Genomic DNA, 21,774 nt, shown 5'->3' with positions numbered 1-21,774 from the left:
AGCAACAAAAGAAAAAAAAATAGATAAATGGGACTTAATCAAAATTAAAAACTTTTGTGCACCAAGGGATTTCATAATGAAAGTAAAAAGACAACCTACAGAACGGGAGGAAAAAATATCCATTCAGAGTTTACTATCCAGAATATATAAAGAAATCCTATATCTCAACCAAGAAGACCAAGAACCCCATTTAAAAAATGGGCAAAAGATGTGAATAAATAATTCTCCAGAGAAGATACACAAACGGCTGGAAAGCACATGAAAAGATGCTCACCTCATTAGCTAGTAGGGAAATGCAAATCAAAACCACAATGAGAAACCGTTTCACACCTACTAGGACGACAACTATTCAGAAAACAAAACATTAAGTGCTGGAGAGGATGTGGATAAATGGGAACAGTCGTTCATTTCTGGCAAGAATGTAAAATGGTGCAGCTGCTGTAGAAAAGTTTATCATTTCCTCAGAAAATTAAGTATATAAGCATCTTATGAAGAAGCAATTCCACTTCTGGGTATATACCTAAAAGAATTCAAAACAGCGACTCGAACAGATATTCACACACTGATGTTTACAGTGGTATTATTCACAACTGCCAGCAGATGGAAGCAACTCAAAAGTCCATCAACAGAGATGAAAGAATAAACAGAATGTGGTACATGCACACAATGGGTATTATTCAGCCACGAAAAGGAGAAGTTCTGATCCGTGTGGCAACATTAGATGAACCATGAAGACATCATGTTGAGTGAAACAAGTCACACACAAAGGGACAGATACTGCATGAACTCTCTGATGTGAAATAATTAGAATAAGCAAATTCATAGAGCCAGAAACTATAATACAGGCTACCAGGGGCCAGTGTGGTGGGTGGGGAATGTGGAATTAATGCTTAATTGGTGCAGAGTTTCTGTTTGGGGTGATGGAAAAGTTTGGGTGATAGTTGTGATGGTAGCACAACACTGTGAATACAATTAACACCAATGAATTATATACCTGAATGTGGTTGGTTAAAAGGGGAAGTTTTAGTTGTATATATGTTACCAGAATAAAAATTAAATAAACAACAACATAGGGCTGTATAAAACAGTGGACCCTAATGTGACTGATACAGTATAGTTAATAGTACAATTACCATAACATTCTTTCATCAATTGAAACAAAGGTACCACACTAATGGAAGGTGTTAATAATTGGGGCAGTGGGGCATATATGGGAACTGTATTTTCTGTGTGATTTTTCTGTAAATCTATAACTTCTCTAATAAAAATTATTAAAACAATAAAATGGAGGTGCCACTTTTTTTCTGTAAGGAGTCAATGGGATAATTTCTGGAATGTGGTAAGCACAGTATCTAGCACAGAATGTGCACTCATCATGGCAACCGGCTGCCAATTTAAGTCACATGACATCACTACTAAACCGGAGGAGGATAAGCTAAACATTCTATTCAGAGAGGGCAGAGGGATCGCGGCCTGGTTTACCTGTCAAGGACACCCTGAAGGAAAGGCACTAGGCCGAGCAGTCTTTAAGGATGGTACGGTTTCCACAGGCAAAGGAAGAGAGGACTGTGATTACTGATTTGTCAGTAAATCCCCCGGACTATGAATTTCCTCTTATGGATCTTTGCATTCCCAATGCCTCCTTTGTTTTTAGTATACAACTGGTGCTTAAGAAATGATTTTCAAATGAGAAAATACATGAATTCCAGGGTGGGCTGGGGCAAAGATTTGGGACGACTGCAATGTGTTCTCAGGGACAGGAGAAGCCTGTATGTTCAGCAGGGTCTTCCTGTTGAAATGGGAAGAAATAAGGCCTGGTGGAGACAGGCCAGGAAAGAGAAGACGGTGAAAGCCAAGCAGGAGAATGCTTGTTCAGTAATGTTCCTGGTGGTTCCTGACCTTTCTGCATCACAATTTCTTTTATAATCTGATGATAATTATGGATTCTTAAAGAAAAAACAAAACAAAACAAAAAGAATCAAAGAAAAGAAGAAAGAAAAGAAACATAAAAGTGTACAAGGTCTAAGAACTAGCTTTGAAAACTATCTGAAGATTGGCCTTCTAGGGAACTGTCCATGGCCCTTAAATTAAGGCTCATACCTTTATTATTAGCTATGCCAATTGCTAAGAACATTATTTTTTAAAGAAAGGAAAGTTAATTTTTTTTCTCTCCAATATAACATCACACACTGAAATGATGCCATGTGTGGTATCTGTAAGAAAAGAAGCATAAAGAGAGACTGGTCTATGAGACTGAAAAGAACTATTCTCTTTCTAAAGGTAATTTGTTTCAGGTTAATTTTGGTTATTAAGAAAAAATAAAAGCCCATATACTTTCCTTACATATTAATATGTATTATATATTAATATGTATATTCAGCTTTGACAGTGAAACTTCACATTACTGTATCATGGTCTGGGATCCAACACACTATTCCTATTTAACTACTACAGAAAGCATCCTTTGCACTGTAATGAGGTAGGAAATGAGAGTGGTCCAAAGCCACCCAGTAAGTGGCAGAACTCAAACACAAACTTTTTTTTTTTTTTTTAAGTAAAGAAGAACAGGGACTTGAACCATTGAGGAAAACACAAGAATATCTGAAAAGTGAGACCAAATCAATGATACTCTTCCTTCACAGATCCCTAGAACCTTTTTTAATTTTATGAAGCAATTCTATAAAATACATTTTATAGCATTTATCTTATAAAAGTGACAATCTGTTTTGTAAAATTCTGAAAGTAGAGAAAAACACCAAAAAAATCATAAGTTTGGTAAGTTACTTTGTTTACTTAATAATTTGGAAATGTTACCTCATGTTATTGAGTTGGCTGTTCTATCTTTACTGAAGAAAGAAATCTGGATATTTTAAAGCCTACTGCAATAAACTGAGCCTCCAATCTCTGCAGCTAATAAAAAAGCTGGCTGGGTCTGACTTGTTTACACTCAGGAAGCTCCTTTTTCTGATTGGAGGAGTTAATTTGCCATAATCACTAGTGTTGGTAATAGGGAACCATCATGGGGAATTTTCCATGCGACTTAAGCATGAAATTATCTTCTTCGTCCCTAACATACCAAAATAATTGGAACAACAAGGCACTTACCTCTGCTTGCTCTAGATGCACAGTCAGTTCCTTTGACATTCCAAGATGGCTCATATTTCCTAACAAAAGAAAAGAGCTTTTTACTCAAAATGAAGAGAAGGAAGGCTCCAAGAAGAAAAAAAAAAAATTAAACATTTTACATAATCTACAATATTAAAAAAGAACTTAAGCCAACTGATTAAAGAATAACTTTATTAAATATTTGTCCATTTTAAGAAGTGCCCTCAATTACTAACATTTATAAACAAATAATGTATTACAAACAACTAGTTATGAGGTTTTACATTTGTTTAAAAGGGAATAATTGGCCCCAATTAAACTGACTAAACTAAAGCTTTTTAGATTACTAAAACAAATTAAACTTTTTAAAATGAGAATTTAGGTGATCTTAAAACTTTTCTAAAATGGATAATGAAACTTGCTAAGTTGTAATCTCCCTGGTTTTATTAGTTATATTAAGATAAATTAAGTGAGATTAAAATCTTATTTGATTTATTTACCTTTGAAAATGAAGACCGTTTAAGGGTTACACATCCTCAGCCTTGGCGAGTGCGACCTCAATTAGTCAAGTCAGAAAGTCTTTAAAAGCTTTGTGCTCATTGCTTCCAGCATGGAGCGAGGTGTTCATTAAGGTACCAAAATTCTCATAAAAAATCCAAAGTTGCACTAGTGAAAAAACGCTCAACAAGATGAAAACTGATGATCACATCTTTTTCAGAAAAGCCAGTAGTTATTTTAAAACCAGTTTTTAAACAAGATTTGGTTTTGCGTAGTTTTAACGTGCCCCTCAAGCAGCTTGATACCATTTGGATTCTTTAAACAGCATTTAAATCTATGGTGAGTATATAATGGTACATTTAATTTTATACCATTTTTAAAATAAGTTGTACAATGTTTAGTGTGACCCTTTTATGACAAGCATTGGTTAAATGAATTCTTTCCCTGTTTACAGCTATTTATGAAGGCCTTTTTAAATAAGAAAAATGAAATTGTTAGCTCACACACACAAAATTTCTTTCAAAAGTTTATTTAGTATCAAGCAAGAGGTGACTTTGCTTAACACTACAGAACATTTCAAGACTTGAGTTACAAAAGAATACCACATTATTTGCACTTGTAATTGGTTTCCCTTTTTACGCATGTTGGCAAGAGGAAAAAAAAAAACTAGCATATGCCTGAAAGATAAAATAACTAAACTCTACGGAAACCTTTAAAATGAAAGGTGAGACTTAGATTAAGAGAATGGATTAACATATTTAGTAAACCTATTTTTGTTTTGTTTAACACTAGTTAATCAAAGTTATTTTTTTTCCTTTTGATAACCTATTTTTCATATACAGACTGGAAATAACAAAATTTTACATGTCTTTTTTTTTTCTTTCTGCCCAGAGGTCGATGTTTCAACAAAGTAGTTTTTAAGTTCCATCCATTCCGATTTTAAGCATTTGATTTATTAAAAAGGGAGTGTTCATAGAAAAAAATTACTTTGAACAGTATACAGGACTGGTGGAGATTGGCTATTTCACAACATCAGACAGTACAATCAGTATCTGCCGTAGGGCTGGTCTCTGTAGACTCCCTTCGATGTCCTTGTGGAAGGGGCCTTGTGCCTTGACTTAGTCCACTCCTCTTGCCCTGAAATCAGGAAGATGAATCACAATTAGACTGCTGCCACGGATCCCACTCGTTTCATTTTTCACAATCCAACTTAGCCCTGAAGCAATGGTAGATGTCACACTGAAGATCTAATGTTCTGAAAACCCAAGGCTTTTATTTTTAAAAAGTTACAAGCACAATGCGAAATGGTCATCTCATGAACAAAACCTACTGGCATGGAAGAAAAACGATTCTCATATCAGCATGGCAACCTACTCAGCAAGAACCTTCCTTTTGGCTACTTACTTAACAAAAGCTTAAAAGCTCACGTAGCAAGGTAATTTGCCTTTTGCTGAATATTAAGAACACATTTATGAATGGGAAACAGAATGGGAAAGGAAACACTGAGATTTCTTCCAACAACAAAAACAAAAAAGAGGAAGAATAAAATTCTGTGAAGGCAAAAGGAGAAAAAAAACCAGAGAGCTAAGTAGGAATGAGAAATGCTGGATCACTCTTCGCGGGTCCCCTCAAAGAAAGGCCAATAATAAAGTGTGTACTTGGTGGAAACCTCAGGAGCCCTTCATGGATATGAAATAAACTTAGTAATATAAGGTCAAGTTTTACTCATAATACTAAATATGCACCGGACAATGGTATTGATAACAAAGAGCATTCTACCATCTTTTTCTCCTGAAATTAAACACCTGTTCTCCCTCAAGACTTTCAGTGAGTTATCTATAGGTCTTTGTCATCAAATGGTTAACATCCCTGCTGCAACATCTAGCAATTTAAAAGCCACGTGTCCGCAGAGACCAATTTAAAATGCTGTAAAGGAAAAATGCTTAAAATGACCTCTTCTTTTGATACAGACATGCAATCAACGTCATTCCCTCAAGCTAACTTGCATCAATTTAAGTAGACAGCTTTCAGCAAACCAATGTATTTCTCTGAAGTGTTTGTTACGACTAACAACAAAAAAATCCAAGGGGCGGTCATCAGGGCTTCAGGCAGATGATAGAACAAAATGCACTTCAAAAGGAAGACCGGAAAATAGTTTTTCAGTTATGTTCAGAGAAATGTCATAACATCCATTAACCAGAATCCTGATTCACTTGCATTGGGTGCTAGGTGTTCATCAGAGCTTTGCAGCGGATTGATGCTTCATGATCTCTGATCTCCTTGCCCCGTGGCAAGGAGCTCCTCCTTATTATCATTATGTTGCTACTACCAATTCTTTTAATTAAACCCATCACCCTTTTGCATACTGAGACTTTGGAAATGGGGTCCCTATCATTTCTACCAGCTCCCACTGAGTTAAGTGGGGTTTAGCTGTCTCCTTGTAAGCCTGAGAGACCCTTACAGCTCACTGGCTCAGTGCTTTTGTAACCTTTATGGAATGACCCCCAGTGTGCTTTTTTTTAATAGGATCTGTGAGTGGGAATAAATTAAAATATAAAGATGGGGGTGGATGAGCTGTAGCTACCAAGAAGCAAAGATACACATCAAAAATATCCATGCTATCAACAGTCTGCAGTTTGGCAAACTATTCTGTAAACGAGAAAATCAGCATGTGGCAATCAACCCAAACAGAAAATCTAGGTTCAGCATCTAAACTCATGCAATTTTCTGCAAGTCTTTAGAGCTCTTTAAATATTTAATTTATATATTAAAGGAGCCTCAGAAAATAGTTAGCTATGACGTACAAAGGAACTGAGAGGAAGCTGCTGGTTCATGGTCAAATGTATTTATGATTTCCCCTCCAATTAACAAATTAACATCTTTAAGGGTCGTTCTTTGGCCCAGTCCCCTCTACTTAGGATCTTGCTGACGAGTCACTCACCGTAGGAATCGTAAGTCTCCTCATTGAGCCCATGTCCATAATCATAGTAATCAGCACCACTGCATTAGAACAAAACAAAACAAAAAACAAAGAAAAAAGATCAAACAGGACACAAGGGCTTGACAGTGAGTTTAAACCACATTCAGTGAAGTGTCTGGAACTTAAAGATAACTGATGACAGATGGGACTAAATACGGAAAGAAACTCCCACTGAGATGGCAGAGCCTTAGACTTCCAGATTATCAAAGCCTCCTCTCTTAGCTCCCCAATTTAAAAAATAAATCTGTTTGACACCTTAATCACAGTAACTGGCCAATGGACACGTAGTAAGTTCCTTCATGTGGGAGGAAGTTCAAGGCAGGCCCTGTCCTGGAAGAGGCCAGGGTCTGGAGAGAAGATGCTGTGCAAGCGGGCAGTGACAGCGCTGCATGCGAAGACTGAGGCTGGGCTTGTGCAGGGTACCCTGAGAGTGGAAACAGGCGGCAAAAATCATGCCTCTTTCCAACAGATGGAAAGTTTATGGAAGGCAAGGCCTCTATTTCATCTCTAACCGTTACCCACCTGAGAACTTCATGCTGTGTGAACTGTGGGTGCTTTACTTTTTAATACATTAAAAGCAAGTACTGAGATGAAATGTTTCATTTCATCAGAACGAGTGCATTACCATCAGGAAGAGGCTAACAAAACACGACTCAGCCTCAATGACTGTGCAATAGGAAAGCAGGTGAACGGATCTCGGCAATCTAATCCCGGCACCCTCACCAAGTCTGTGGTTACGTAAAGCTGAGGACTGATCTTTCAGTATCACTCTAATATGTGACATCTTTGAGGTACCAAAACGAAGGAGCATGTTGTCACAGCCACTTCGCAAAAAAAGCAAAACAGGCTATATATATATACAACTTGTTGGAAGTAGGCATAATTTCTTTATAGAAAAGATTTGTGGAAAATCTAGACTTCTAAACCAGGAGCATACGGAATTAGTTTCTGGGGCTATTTTGGGTATTTGAGGAAGAGCTTCCAGTCACCCTCTCAGGCTTTCCCTTTTCCACTCTACTTAGTTTTGTAGAGAAACAATCATCCTGAGTTCCCTATCCTGGATTGTCATGGAAGTAAACATCCACATATTCCAACTTCATGCGATCAAGAATGAAGTTTCTAATCAAAACAGAAAATAATCCAGCTCAGGATGGCAGCAAGTCCGTCAAACTACGAATAATGAAGTCCACGCTGAGCTTCCGCTGTGTGCCAGCTGCCGAGATCCCACAGTCATCACAAAAGCCCCTGAGCTGAGCAGAACGGCCACTCATTTTAGAGTAAAGACACTGCAGATCAGGAAGGCTACGAAACCAACCTAAACTCTCACAGAAAACGATACAGCTGAATGTATTTTCCTGTAAAAGCCACACTTATTGGTTATGACCACACTTGTTCTCTTCCTGTGTTTCCCTTCTCTAGATCACACCAGGGAGGAGTGACCAAGCCCAGTGACCACAGCGCAGTGCGGTGACTCCTATGAGAAAAGGGCAGGCATGGGAGCCATGCGCCTTCTTGGGTCTTCATATCTGTTGCGCCTTCTGTTGGAGATGTGCTTCTTTTCTTCTAAGCACCTCCTACTCGGTTTCAGAGGCAGGAACCTGGGTGAGAATTCTGCATATCTACAAGTAGTTTTACCAAACTGAGTTAATAAGTATTGCTAAAATGCCTGGGGCAGAATTGATGCCTCAGTATAAAATGCTTCCTCTATGTACAAAATAAAGGGCAGACTTCGTTACCCTAGTCTACTTATGTCCTCACCAGTCAACTAATTCAATGTGACATGCTGGCAGTGACGATTAAAGCTCCCGCATGGCACAGAGGAGGTGATAAGTGCTCTCTTGGAACGTGCTGTATTAACCTGTACTGGCTCTTCTAAGTGCTGCCAGGGAAGTAGCACCAACAGGTGAGCTTTTACACCATGTGGCCGTGTGCAATTTTTCCACGAAGGGACATGTAGTGTACAGTTTTTTTTTTTTTTTTTTAATGCCACTCAGGGTGAGGCTGCCCTTTGAGAGAACTGGGAGGAGAGGAAGGGAATGAAATGGAATGGACTACTGCCACTTCAGCTCCTGCTGTCCTGCCTGCTTCTCCATGGCCAGGACCTCGTTTAGTCTAAATAAAATCGCTGCTTTTACACCAAAGCAGAGAGGCTCTGCCAGGCTGGGCCCTCTGCCCAGGGTCTTGCGATTTGCAAACGGCAGCACCTGGACTGAAAGGCTCAGGACACTGCCCTTGCCCTGCGCTGAACACGCAGGCTCGTGTGGACTCTGCCTCGTGGTGACAGGCCACCCGGGGGCGGCTCCTGCCTCATCGCGGGGCCGGCGCCCAGGCAGGGTCCGTGCGGAGCTCAGCCCGTCACAGCAGCTCCTCACTGCCTTGGTTCTCCCGAGGGCCACACGCACCTCTCCCTTTTGGTATGCTCCTAATTTTACCTCAAGGCCTGATACACATTTATGGTGAGGAGAAGAAAAGAAGAGGGGCTGGCAGAAAAGAGCAGAGACATCTTCACATTCAAAAAGGAAAAAAAATCCAACAAAACAACAAGGGAAACAACATGGCTTTACAACTGAAGATTTAAAATATGAGAACTGCTAATAAAGTATTTTTCTCATCTTGCGAACAGAAATTCAGCATCAACTAAACCTTCTGAGGAAATGCCAATGTCAAACAGCAGCGTCTAACCGGGCCTTGCACCGCCGTGCACCTCGGGAAGGTCGTTCTGTGCACTGGGTGCCGTGCTTCCCCTGGGACTTCCAGGGGCCCGTCTGGGAGCCGCTCCCCTCCCCTGGCAGCTCCAACATCTGGCCCCAAAACAGTCAAAATGACTTCCCACTGTTGACAATAAATTGGCTAATGCTTTGTAGAGACTCAGTACTAAATTAAATGAACCTCAGTCTTCTTTCCAAAGGTCAGAAGTTACATCATAATGGCTCCTCAGACAGACAAAGCCCTGATTCTTGAGAATTTTATCTCTGTTGCACATAGAATATGAGAGTGACCTCTTCATAAAACTGAGAAGAACTTACCTTACTCAGACAGTTCCCAATTGTCTGACTCACAACTGTAAATGACAGGTAATAAATAGATGAATCTAACAATTGCTTTTGAACCGAACTAAGCCTCCTCTATTAAATGAACTGAGCAGTAACGAACATCAGTACAGACTGGAAATTTTGTCAGTGAAGCCCTCTAACACCGCTCAGCATTTAAAAAAAAAGGGGGGGGGGAGTGAAGAATGTTTTCCAATGAATAAGAGGATGAAGCTAGTATAATTTGGTACAGCAATGGTTTAGTGATAAGACAATCTTAGTTCTGACAAGTGAAAACTTTAAACTGACATTTGCTATCACTTCACTCAGTTTCTGATTATTTATTCCAAGACTGTCATCAAGCTGAGAAGCTGGGCACAGCTGAGCCCCATTCTCATACCTGTCAGTTCCATCTGGATTGCTTTCGCAGCATTTCATTTCCTGCACCTCAAATGTCTATTAACCAAAGATGTGTCCTATTTCCCAAGGATAAACCAAAAACCCAACATATGGCAAAGAGGGAAAAACGCTAAAATGGTCTTCATTTATGGATACAACTTAAAATATTAATAACAGGCAAGAAAACACATTAGGTTGAACACCCTTCAACTCCATCAACCGAGGCCAAGGGAAGCTGCTCTCCCCCCAGGTGGGATGGCTTCTCTCACTGACCCTAAGACCACATCCCCACAAGCCTTCTAGTCTGCATCCCAGGCTCCACTCCCATTATCAGGGGTCAGAAGAAGTCCAAGTGCTAATTCCTGGCTTCCCAAGAGGTACTGGATTCCATCAATCAGAGTCAAGCAACAGCCTCTCTCTGGTGAACAACTTGTTACACTTACACTTCTTCAGGCAGTTGGTATGTCCTTTTGTTGTGAAGGAAACTGGTGTCTTTCTTCACCTTCTGAATATTTTCTTCTTTCTTTTCTCTTTTAAAAAGTTCTCTCCTCCCCTTCATTCTCTCTGTTCTCTCATGCTGGTAAACCCAGTTAGAGTGCTTTCGAGGCTCTGGGCTCTTCCGTATCTCTCAGATCTTCTATCACACTTTCTGGCTCTTTTCTCCATGGCATGACTTAGGACTCTATTTAGCCATCTACTGACTTCTTAATTTCCTGTTCCCTAACCAATTCAGCTTTTATGGATGTTATGTCTTCTTAGACATCTCAAAATTTAATTACTTATTTTATAATCATCTTCTGTTCTATGAACACTTCTCTCAAGGCGTTAGCTTTTCAGTTTGATGAGTGATGTTTCTGAACATCTTAAATGCGATTTCAGGATATATGATAATTTTTATACCTGAGATTCTCAGTTTGCTTGTCTGTGGATACTACCCCTTGTTTAAAATAGCCTTATGGTGGTTTTGGAAAAGGGACAGAATCTATAACTAGGTGGGATATGCAAGCAGTTGTCTTCTGTATTTGGGGGTTCCTGTTTCCCCTAGATGATGGTGCTATCTGAAGTCTGGCCTTACATTGTTTCTGTTATAATTGGGGAATACATACTATCACTATGCACTACTGCATACCTCTGTATTAGAGGGCAAGAGCCAAGCAGCCTGGCTGCTCCAATGTAGCTCCTCAATAAATTTTCACAAGAAGGCCCTGAGCCTCTTCACACTTCTTGCATATGGCCAATGACTTGGGGTTTAACTCCTTGCTAAGCCACTCTACCATTATACCACCCTTCTAAATGGGGTTTTGCCTGATTTTGTTTTGTCACAGATCTGGTTCTATCTGCTTCCTCTTTCTTAGGAATCCTTCCAAACTTGTGTCTTTCACTATGTAGGATTTTAAGAAGAAGAATGTTTACATGTTTAGTCTGTCCTCTTTACTTAATAATCTTTTCCTTTTATAAATCCTTTTCAGTTTACAATGCATTTAGAAAACCTTGTTTAATTCTAAAATCCCCTCCCTAAAGTAGATATATTTAATTTTGCAGGTAAGAAAAATTGTCAGAAGAAAAGAACTATGTCTGGTTCATATTTGTTCTCTACAATACTTATACCTAGCATATGGTAGCATTCCAAAAACAAAGAGATGAATGGAAGGCTAATTTGAACACTGGGACAAAAAACTGTGTTCATGTCCAAATGAATAGTCTGTAATAATAATGCTTTGTCGAAATGGCTTCTTCTCTGCAGAAGTCAAAGTAGTAAATTCTGTACTATTTGAATATAATACAAAAAGGGATGATATTTTCTGATTATTTAGGCCCATTCCTTTAAGGAAAATCTTATCTGTAAATACCATGATAAAATTAACATTTTAATGAAAATTTTGAAAACTTACTAAATGCTTATTATGTGACAAGAAAATCTGAAAGATTTGACATGTGTAATCTAGGTAAGAGCTCCAGACTGCCCGTTCCAGTCTAGTAAAATTTCCAGAAGCCTTCATCACATAATAACATTTTAAATAAATATGGTTTTACAGGCATCACTGACTCTACAGTCATCATCCTTTCACTCTCCTTCCACTTGGACTGTTTTCATCACTACTCTTAAATATTGTGATGGCTCAGACTTCAAGTCTTATCACATGCAGTCCTAAGAGGGCACGCATTACCCACCTGGAAGACATGCAGAACTGAGCAAGGCAAGGGCTGCAAGTGCAGGGGCCAAGCCTGGTCTCGAGGAGGTATGGATGGTGGACTATGATCCACTGCGAAGAAAAGTGAACAGAACCTTCTACAGAAGATGCTGGGCACTTTCACTCCTCTTTCTTCATTTAATCTTTATACTAACCATCAGAAGTTTTTATATATAAAGCAGAATAAATGGAAAGTAATATTTAAAATGAAATCCTGGGGCTACTCTCATTTTTTTTCATTATCAAAGATAAATGAAAGATGGGAAATTTCTTCAGGGTAAATAGCTAAACAAATTCCAATCTGATTTCAGTAAGAGCCTTACTTACCTAATCGCTCTCTCATAACATTTGAAAATAGTTTCTCAGGAAAATACTGAACAGTGAGCTCCAGAATAAGGCTGTACAAGTTGGCCAGAAGAAGAGGTACAGCTTGTAGCCCAAGTCTGGCCATCTGACTCCTGCTTTTCTGTATTTTGGTCTTTCCCTGATGCTGGCTCACTTTCAGGGCTCCCACTGGGAGCTGTTCTACTCAGTGGGCTACTCTCACCTCACCTGGGGAAGAGATGGCAGTGACCCAACTGAATTCCTCACGGGCGAAAGATCCCTGAGTGTGAGAAAGACCAATGTATTTCAATGTAACAGTATGAAAAGTTGTTGATATGATTTCAGAGTCCACATTGCAAGTGATCTTTAAGAACCACCACCTGCCAAATTTTGGCATAGTATTAAAGAATACCCACAACTATCTGCAAGGCTATCAAAATGCTCTTCCCTTTTCTAACTACCCATCTGTAGTTCCAACTACTTCAACCACCCTAACAGCACGTCAGATTGAATGCAGAAGCAGGCAAAAGGATCCATCCAGCTATCTTTTGAGCCAAGCATTTAAGAGATATGCAAAAATGTAAACAATGCCATTTAAGGATTAATAAATATTTTTAAACTTTTCTGTTTATTTACCACATTTCTAATGTGAGAAATAATGACAGATACAAAACCACATAAAGCACTCTGTGGCCCTCACTAATTTTCAAGAGTATCAAGTATAAAGGGGTCTTGTGGTTCAAACCTTTGAGACCCCCGGCCTAGGACACGTGGCTGCAGTAAATTTCCGCAGGAGGGCAGAGCTAGTACTATAGTGTGTGTGCCTGAAAAACAAGCCTTTTATCTGGAAATCTGTCTCCTGTCCCAAGTGCTCAATGACCTCTCCAGCCAGATGCACAGAACCCAGCACCACAACTGTGCAGTCTCAGATCTCACCAATACCATTGTCAGAAACCCTGTGTTCTGGGGTACACAGGCAAAAAAGCCAGGGAGAACTGTCCTTTCTTACAAGCAATGCAAATATATAGATCCCCCAAATCCATCAGGAACCGTTTTAACAGGGGAATAGCTTTAATTCCCTAACAGGTATGTGTTATTTTCTAGCACCAAGAATGTCAGATCACAGAAAACATAAACTCACACTTGAAATAAACATTAGTCTTTAGGAATTAAAAATCCTGTACATTTGCCAAATAATTGGAATATTTAAATAACTTCCAACTTAAAAGGCCACATCAAACTTATAGTTTTATCAGCGAATCCCTCTGTCTCTTACAGAAAGGTACAGCAATCCTATCAGCTCAGAAAAATTGAAGGTTTGATTTTCAAAACTATAGGCCTTTCCAAGTTGATATTGTTAAGTGAACGTCGGACATTTCACTGCTTGGGAGAACATCCGTCAAAGGCTGACAGGTGAGGGGAAACAAAGGCAAAGTTAAAAACTAATTTTACCATGTTTCATAAGCTATGAAATAAATAGAAACCAGGTCTTAAAACAATTTGGAGAATTAGCCCCGTGTCCCATATTCAAATAATTAATAGTTAACCAAAATTTCAATTTATAAAAGAATCCTAGTTTAGGAAATGTGTTGATTCCAAGTATGTACACCATAAAAACATTTACAAACCATAACTGAAAATTTATCTCCCATTTTTTTTTTCAGGGCCAAACAGGATTTTGAAATGACTCTGCCCACCCTTTACCAATGAATCAGGAATTTCTAAAATATCAATGAAATTCATTATATTTAAATATTTAATAGTCATCTTCTTTTGCAGAACTGAGGCTATTACGATCTGGATTTTACTATTTGGCTCTGATGCAACCTGAGGCCCACGGGGGAAGCCTTGCCCTGAGCCTCTGAGCCCCGGAAGATGGGGGCCTGCACCCCACAGCACAGGGCAGAAGAGAACGTGGGGCTCCAGGGACTGGCCCCGAGTCTTGGCTCTGTCCTTGCCAACCGCAGCAGCCATTTACCAAACCAAAGACTATGAGTCAAGCATTTCATTCATTCATTCATGGATTAAACTATTTAAAACTATTTATGACATGCACCAAATCCACTCCCTTCATTGAGCTTATATTATAATGGGAGGGACAGACGATAAACAATATATACATGTCATGAGGTAAGAAGTGCTACTGAGAATGAGAAGAGTGGTGAAATAGGTCTGGAAGAACTGGGATAAGCTGTTATTTTATACACCTCGTCAGAGAAACGCTCCAATAAGGTGTCATTTGAACAGAGTCTTGTAGGAAGTGAGGGAGTGAATTTTAGGCAGATATTATCTGGGCAGGGGGAAGGTGGGCACGCTCTTGGTGCATTTAAAGAACAGAAAGAAAGGCAGCGCAGGGCTGGGGAGAAGGCAGGGTGGCTCAGGTAGGACCGGGCAGTCCACCGCAGGCTGTAGTTCCTTGTATTTTCCTGCTGGGTGAGATGGACACCACTGGGCCCTTCCGTGGCTGCAAGGAAGAAGTTTCCATTTACTGCTAGAGGAGTATGGCAGAAGAGGATCTTGGGGTGGGGGAGAGATGAGGTGTTTGGTTCAGGGCTTGTTAGGTTTGGGTGGCCTAGGAGACATTGACGGTGAGGAGGCAGCTGGGAAAAGCAATCTGGAGCACGGGGGAGAGGTCTAACTGGAGACAAGTGTGAGTGCCCATCATGCAGGACCTGAGACTGAGATCTGCCGAGATCACTTAGGGAATCAGAGCAGGAGACACGGCCAGAGAACAGAGCCCCGGCCAGCGGGCCAGGACAGGTGCTTCGGAGGGAAGGTGGGAAAGCTGCTGAGATATCAGAGCCCAGAGCTGAGGGGTGGCCCTGCGTCCGGCCACCTGGAGGTCACTGGGGTCCTCAGAAGAGCTGTTCCAGTGGCAGGGTGCTGACAAGAGGACCAGGCTCAAGAGAAACTGGGGGACAGGAAGTGAAGACAGCGAGTTGGGACAACTCTTTCACAATTTAGTTTTAGGTTTTGTGGTAAGTGTGTGTGTACACATATATACACACACAAACAGGCACACATACTACATCTACTAAACTTCATAACTCTCTGAGGTAGGTATTATCCCCATTTCACAAACTGGAACAAAACAAATAGGCTTTGGTAGGTTAAGGAACGTGCTCAAAGTCACCAGCTGGTAAGTGCAGAAGCCAGGGCTAGAACCAAGGTCCCTGTGAGGAAAACTGGTGAACACCTGCTGCCCACACCGTTGCTCTGAGGAGTCAGTCTCTGAAACCCAGGGATCCCAGGAGAATTCCAGACCAGGGGTGCCTTCCTTAAGAAAGCACAGTCAGCTCTGCTCCAACAAGCTCAGTGGGGACCCTGCAGGCAATTCTGCTCAGTGTCCCCACCAGACAGTTCTCACACCTTGCTGGTGCTAACACTCCTGACTTCTAAGCCCAAATACAAGTCGCTGTGAACGCTGGTCACCGGTCTCTCGTCTCTGCTCCCACCATCCCATATAAGCCATCTCTCAACGGGCCAGGTCCAGAGGCAGAACCAGGGAGAAAAGTATCCCCCCAGAGGGTGCTTCTGTCCATTATCACTCAAGCCCGGCTGCTGGTCCTCATCCTTATTGTTACCATTTTCCCTAGATCCCATTATTGACCCTGTTAGGAATCTTCATGAACTCACCACCTGGCCAGAGTTCACCACTATGAAACAGTCAGACACCAGGCAGGGGAAACTGAGTTCCCTGGGTTGGAGCCTTTGCTGTAACATCATCTCAAGTATACACATTCAGATACAGAACGCCAGTGCAACAGTCCAACGGTATCCCCAGGGGCCCATTTCAGCAAGTCCAGTCTCAGTCTTTCCTGGCATCCCACACTGGCACCTCTCATTTCACATCCCACTCATTTCTCTCAGCTGTTGGAGGATGAACTAAGACATGGATGTGTTAAGTGTTTCAGGAACAAAGTCAACTATGATCATGGAGACACAGCACAGTACAATGGTTAGAAGCCAGAACTTGCATTAAAGGTTGACTCGGTTCTTCCGTTTAGAAGCAGTGGAAGCTTGGGCAAGCAGAGCAGTCCTTCCAAGCTCCAGTTGCTACAAGTGTCCGAGATATAAAAGGTGCTCAATAAAAACACTGAAAGAAGGAATGAATGAAGGGTCTGGCTTATGGCTGGTGCTCAGTAAGTGACCACTGCAGCTCTTGTGTTGTACGACAGGGTGATAATGAATGAGTAGTGATTAAATGAGCTCACCTACACCAAACACTTTGACTGGCTTGCCATTTAATCGGTACAAAATAAATAGGGACTATTTTTCCTAATCCTATTGTAATTAAGTTCGCAAAGCCTCGTTTCAGATGTAACAATCAGTTTATCAAATAAAAATATTTTAAATGCTAATACAGGTTTGCCAGAGAATGAGACACACACTGTTTGTCTTTATAGCTGATCTTCTTCTCCCCTCTATTTCTAAATTTCACCTCCACTATGAAGTGCAGGAGCTCACTGGTACTTGGAATCAAAGGGAAGAAACAGACTTTGAGAGGTCACGTGGCCCATCCCCTAGCCTCCAGGCTAAATTGTCTTAATCTTCTGGGAGAAATGCTTCTCTTTCCACTTTCAAAGACTTCCAGAGATGAAGTCTGAATAATTTGTCACAGTAACACACTCCAACAGGCCTGCCAGAAAGTTCTTGTTTTATATTTAACCTTAATCTCTTATGAGATCCTGAGAATCCTTTTTCTCTTGTTCTGCTCTCCAGAGAGCTGGAGAGCCACCTTCCGTGGAAGAAGATTCAGGAAGCTAGATGGACATCTGTCTACAGAGGAGCCATGAGGAGGTGTGTGCCCCGGAAGTTCTTGGCCAGCCAAAGTTCCAGGAGAACCCACAACAGCTGCTGCCACACGGCTCCAAGTGTGGGGCGTGTAAAGACAATGAGATCATGGGCACATGGGAGACACAGATGTGTAAGCAGATTCAGAGAGTAATAACACTAATAATAAATACAAATTCTATTATGCCTGCTATGTGGCATGTGTTGTGCTAGGGACTTTATACAAATTACCTCTATTTGACAGATTTAGGCTAAACAACACTTTTCCATTAAAAGACAGAGAAACTCACCTCTTACACTATCCCTTATGCAAGATGATCTTAGCAGGAATTTATGAGGTTTAGATAACATTGCACCTTCCTCCTTCAACATTTTCTCAACAGAATTTATGGCGCACCTACTATGTGCATTCATTGGGAAGGCAGTGGTGAACAGGATTTGGTCTTTGGGACAAAGCACTTTCATTCTAGCATGCACGTCAGACAGGTGTAGTAAACAGGTAGATGGAGCACCTCAATACCGAGAAACAGGGGGCTCTGTAGGAACTCAGAGGTGGGGGCCATGGGAGGGCTTCCAGGAAGAAGAAAAGTCTAAATTGATACTTAAGAGAAGAACCAGACACAAATAAAGGCATTCCAAGCAGAACAATATTGGATCTGTGTTAAAATGAGAACAACCAAAATAGATATAAATGGCAGAGATAACTAGTCACGAACTAGAAAGCTGCCATCAGGAGTTAAGTCCAGTCACTCTGACTCCCAAGACTAGATTTCCACAGCGTCTGCTTTTCAACCTCATATATCAATCAAAATATTCTCAGAATGATAAAGGAAATGTTTGGATACTTAAAAAAAATAAGTCATGGAATTCAAAGAGTCCTAAGGAGATGACTAGAAGAAGGGTATCCAGTAGTCAAAGCCTAAAAGAAAAAGGCAGAGAACCTTCTGGGAGGTAGCAAATATTCTCTATCTTGGCTACATGTGTGTATGTAGTATACATAAACATTCACTTCAGATTCAACCTTAGTAAAAGGAAACACTCTAAAAGAAAACAAGAAAGTTGTTTATGTGCTAAAAAGGAAGAACCAGTAGGCATTTGCTGCCTGTCTGCATGCACCCTTCCCTCTTTCTTACCAACAGATCCTTATAAGACTGAGGGTGGAGAGCAGGTGATAAAGCATCAAACCCAAAGAATTCCATTTCTCAGCCACCTTTGCAGATGAGGGAGGCAATGACAAGAGAAAAACTCCGAGTGGAGCTTCCAGGAAAGTTCTGAACAGAAGGCTGACACACCGAAGGGGCCTGGCCCTCTTGTCCTCCTCCTCCTTCCTGCCTGAGCCCCAGTGGCGTTCTTGAGGCTGAGATGAGTTTGGGATGAAGGCCAGGCTGAAGGATGGCACAAGGAAATGACAAGAGGAGCCTGGGTCATTAGTGGCTGTGCTGCTGTCGCATCAGCCGGAGCTGCTCACATCCAGACTTCTTACATAAGAGAAAAATAATCCTCTAATTTGTCTGAATTTATGGTTAACTTGTAACTTAACCTACTTCCAGAAAATAGAGTATTGCATCTGACAAAAGGGATGCTGGGCATCTCTACACTTTCCTGATCCAAAGACATCTAACTGTGTTTTCCTATTTTAACAGAAAATAGTCCTGCCACACTGCTACCTCTTTTAGAAGCTGCTTAAAAGGTTGCAGATGGTTTTACATAATACGGTTTTTAAAGAAATTATGAATTTTTGTTAGATTCCAAGAACAAGGGAGTAAAAGGAAAACAGAGTTTCGTTTACAAGGTTTTCACACAGAATGAACTATTGCCAGAGCTGTCCCTTTTCCTTCCCCCTGGGGCACATGAGGATCACCCATTCAGAGACATCTCGGTGGTTCTCTGTCTGTGTCACAGCAACAAACCCTGATTCAATGCAGATGATGCCTGTGCAATGCCAATCACTTTCCCTATGCACTCACATTTGCATTTTTAAGCTGGTTCCTCCACCTTACTGGAATCCTTTTGGAAGATGGTGCAGAATTAATAGGTAAGACCAAGGCTTTGGAGACAAACATGTCAGAATCAAGGCTCCAGCACTTATTCCATGTGTGAGCTCAGGCAAAGTTAATTCCATTTTCTCATGTGTAAAATGGTTTTAAAAATACCTCTTTCATAAGACGATTGCGAGGCTCAAATGAGATAACATGTTACATGCATCTGGTTAGAAAGATAGCTGCTGTTATTATTATTAAAGCAGAGGTTCTTTCTAAATGAGCAATATTTTCCCGATACTGCTTATTTTGCTGTTACTTAATCTATTTCTGCTCAGCAAACATTCCATTTTGCCTAATAGAGTGAAGAACCTACCTCAGTGATACAAGCCTACCAAAAATACCAGCGATAACTAATACTTCCCTTATGTTTGCACAGGACTCTACAATTTCCCAATTTTACTCAACTTTCTGGAGGGCAGGTACTATTTTGCCCACTCTATTAATTAAGCATAAGGTTTCGTAAGGTTTAACGTGTAGCTTGCTCAAGGTCACACTAAATAGCAGAGCAGGGATTCAAATTCACACTATATTTTAACTCAAGCTTCAGTAGTTCCACTAGAGCGTCTACCTAATTTCCACTATGCATGAATTTCTCAGAAACACTACCTAACAGAACCAAGACTTCTTAGGAAGAAATACATGAACTCAGATCCATTTTTTTTTTATAACTTACTTTTCTGGCATTTTCAAATTTAAAATATTTATATCATCACTATCCAGTCCAAGAAATTTTAACAAGAATTCTTTGCATAACATATTGAAACTACCTGTATCAGGATTTGATAGCATGTAAACTTGTGAAGCCAGGTTGGTATGATGGGCAGATGTGACAGGAGAGCAGCTGCCACAGACGGTGCTGTGGGAAAGTCTTGAGGGGGGTAAAGAGTCAGGGATCAGCCCCTACGTGAAAAGGAACTGGGGAGGCCATTGAGATGTAACCTAAAAATAAATAAATATGAACCTACAAATTTGAAATATATAAACACATACTTGGGGTGAGAAGGGGATGAAGGCGGGCTCAATGGCCTGTTTATTTGTACGTCTATCTACAAATACCGAAGTCCCACCACACCGCGAGCCAAAGTGTATGCCACCTTTTGTGTTGGATCCCTGGGCTCCTCCAATAGCATTCAAAATGGTCTATCAACATTTCATGAGCCAGTTTATGGTATCTCACTGGACCATTTGTTCAACTTGAATTTGTCTTCACAGCCAATCCTTCTATCTGCTATACTGAGGTATTTTTTGGGGAAAATTTCTGAAAGATATGTTTGGTATTTGGGCCTTAAAAGTAGTATTTATTTTCTTTAAGAAAACACTGATTGTGATCTGTAATATAAATGTGTATGGAATAACTGAGTATGGAAAGAAGCCTGTGATTTTTTATGGGATTGTCCTTGTGAGACAATGTTAGGTTAGCAAATGGTTTTCCAGTGTTTCTGGGAAATCTGGTGGTACTCTAATTTGCATATCAAATTACAAAGGCTCAATCTTCAAACATGAAGAATTAAACATTTAAAACTGCAACCACAGAAATTATATTTAGATTTAATGTTAAGAAATTGAGATAGAATTACCTACTTTGATTTAAAATTATTGATATGGAGTAAAGTTCTACCTCTCAATAGTTAATAAGTATTTACCAAGTACTCTCTCTGTTTCAGACACTGTGCTAGGTGTTTGGGGATATAACAGTGAGCAAATTATAAAAAAAAGAGAGTGATGAGAGAATCATTCTAATATAAAGTTGCAGTTATGAAGGAAAAATGTGTGGTATTATGAGAACATGTAATTACTGCACATTTTGAAAAAAAATCATTTTGGCTGCTGTTCTAGTTTGCTAATGCTGCTATTAATCAAAATACCAGAAATGGATTGGCTTTTATAAAAGGGGGTTTATTTGGTTACACAGTTACAGTCTTAAGGCCATGAAGTGTCCAAGGTAACACATCAGTGATTGGGTACCTTCACTGGAGGATGGCCAAGGGTGTCTGGAAAACCTCTGTTAGCTGGGAAGGCAAGTGCCGGAGTCTGCTCCAAGTTCTGGTTTCAAAATGGCTTTCTCCCAGGACGTTCTTCTCTAGGCTTCAGCTTCTCTTCAAAATGTCACTCTCAGTGGCTCTTGGGGCATTTGACCTCTCTTAGCTTCTCCGGAGTAAAAATCTGCTTTCAACGGCCATCTTCCAACTGTCTCTCATCTGCAGCTCCTCTCTTCTCAGCTCCTGTGCATTCTTCCAAGTGTCCCTCTTGTCTGTAGCTCCTCTTCAAAATGTCACTCTCAGCTGCACTGAGTTCCTTCTGTTTGTCAGCTCATTTATATGGCTCCAGTGATTTAATTTAGACCCACCCTGTATGGGTGGAGTAACACCTCCATGGAAATTATCCAATCAGAATCATCACCCACAGTTGGG

The 21,774-nt window shown here is 40.5% G+C and overlaps 1 protein-coding gene across 3 annotated transcripts in view; it reads right to left on the bottom strand.

The window, feature by feature from the left end:
• KHDRBS3 (KH RNA binding domain containing, signal transduction associated 3) overlaps positions 1-21,774 on the bottom strand; it is a 184,481-nt gene that overhangs the window by 7,893 nt on the left and 154,814 nt on the right. For 2 of the 3 annotated variants that reach the window (XM_037803225.1, XM_037803226.1), the window contains 2 exons: positions 6,545-6,603; positions 4,117-4,740 (listed from right to left, as the gene is read on the bottom strand). In XM_037803225.1, the coding sequence (XP_037659153.1) occupies positions 4,649-4,740; positions 6,545-6,603 (151 nt within the window). In that variant the 3' untranslated portion in view covers positions 4,117-4,648. Of the gene's footprint in view, positions 1-3,105; positions 3,165-4,116; positions 4,741-6,544; positions 6,604-21,774 lie in introns of those variants that run through there. The other variant, XR_005211668.1, reaches the window with a different exon arrangement.

This window comes from Choloepus didactylus, chromosome 14, assembly GCF_015220235.1.
Source record: "Choloepus didactylus isolate mChoDid1 chromosome 14, mChoDid1.pri, whole genome shotgun sequence".
In the NCBI taxonomy this organism is placed as follows: Eukaryota; Metazoa; Chordata; class Mammalia; order Pilosa; family Megalonychidae; genus Choloepus; species Choloepus didactylus.
Note: the sequence above shows the minus strand (reverse complement) of the source record. Positions and strands in the feature narration are given on the sequence as shown.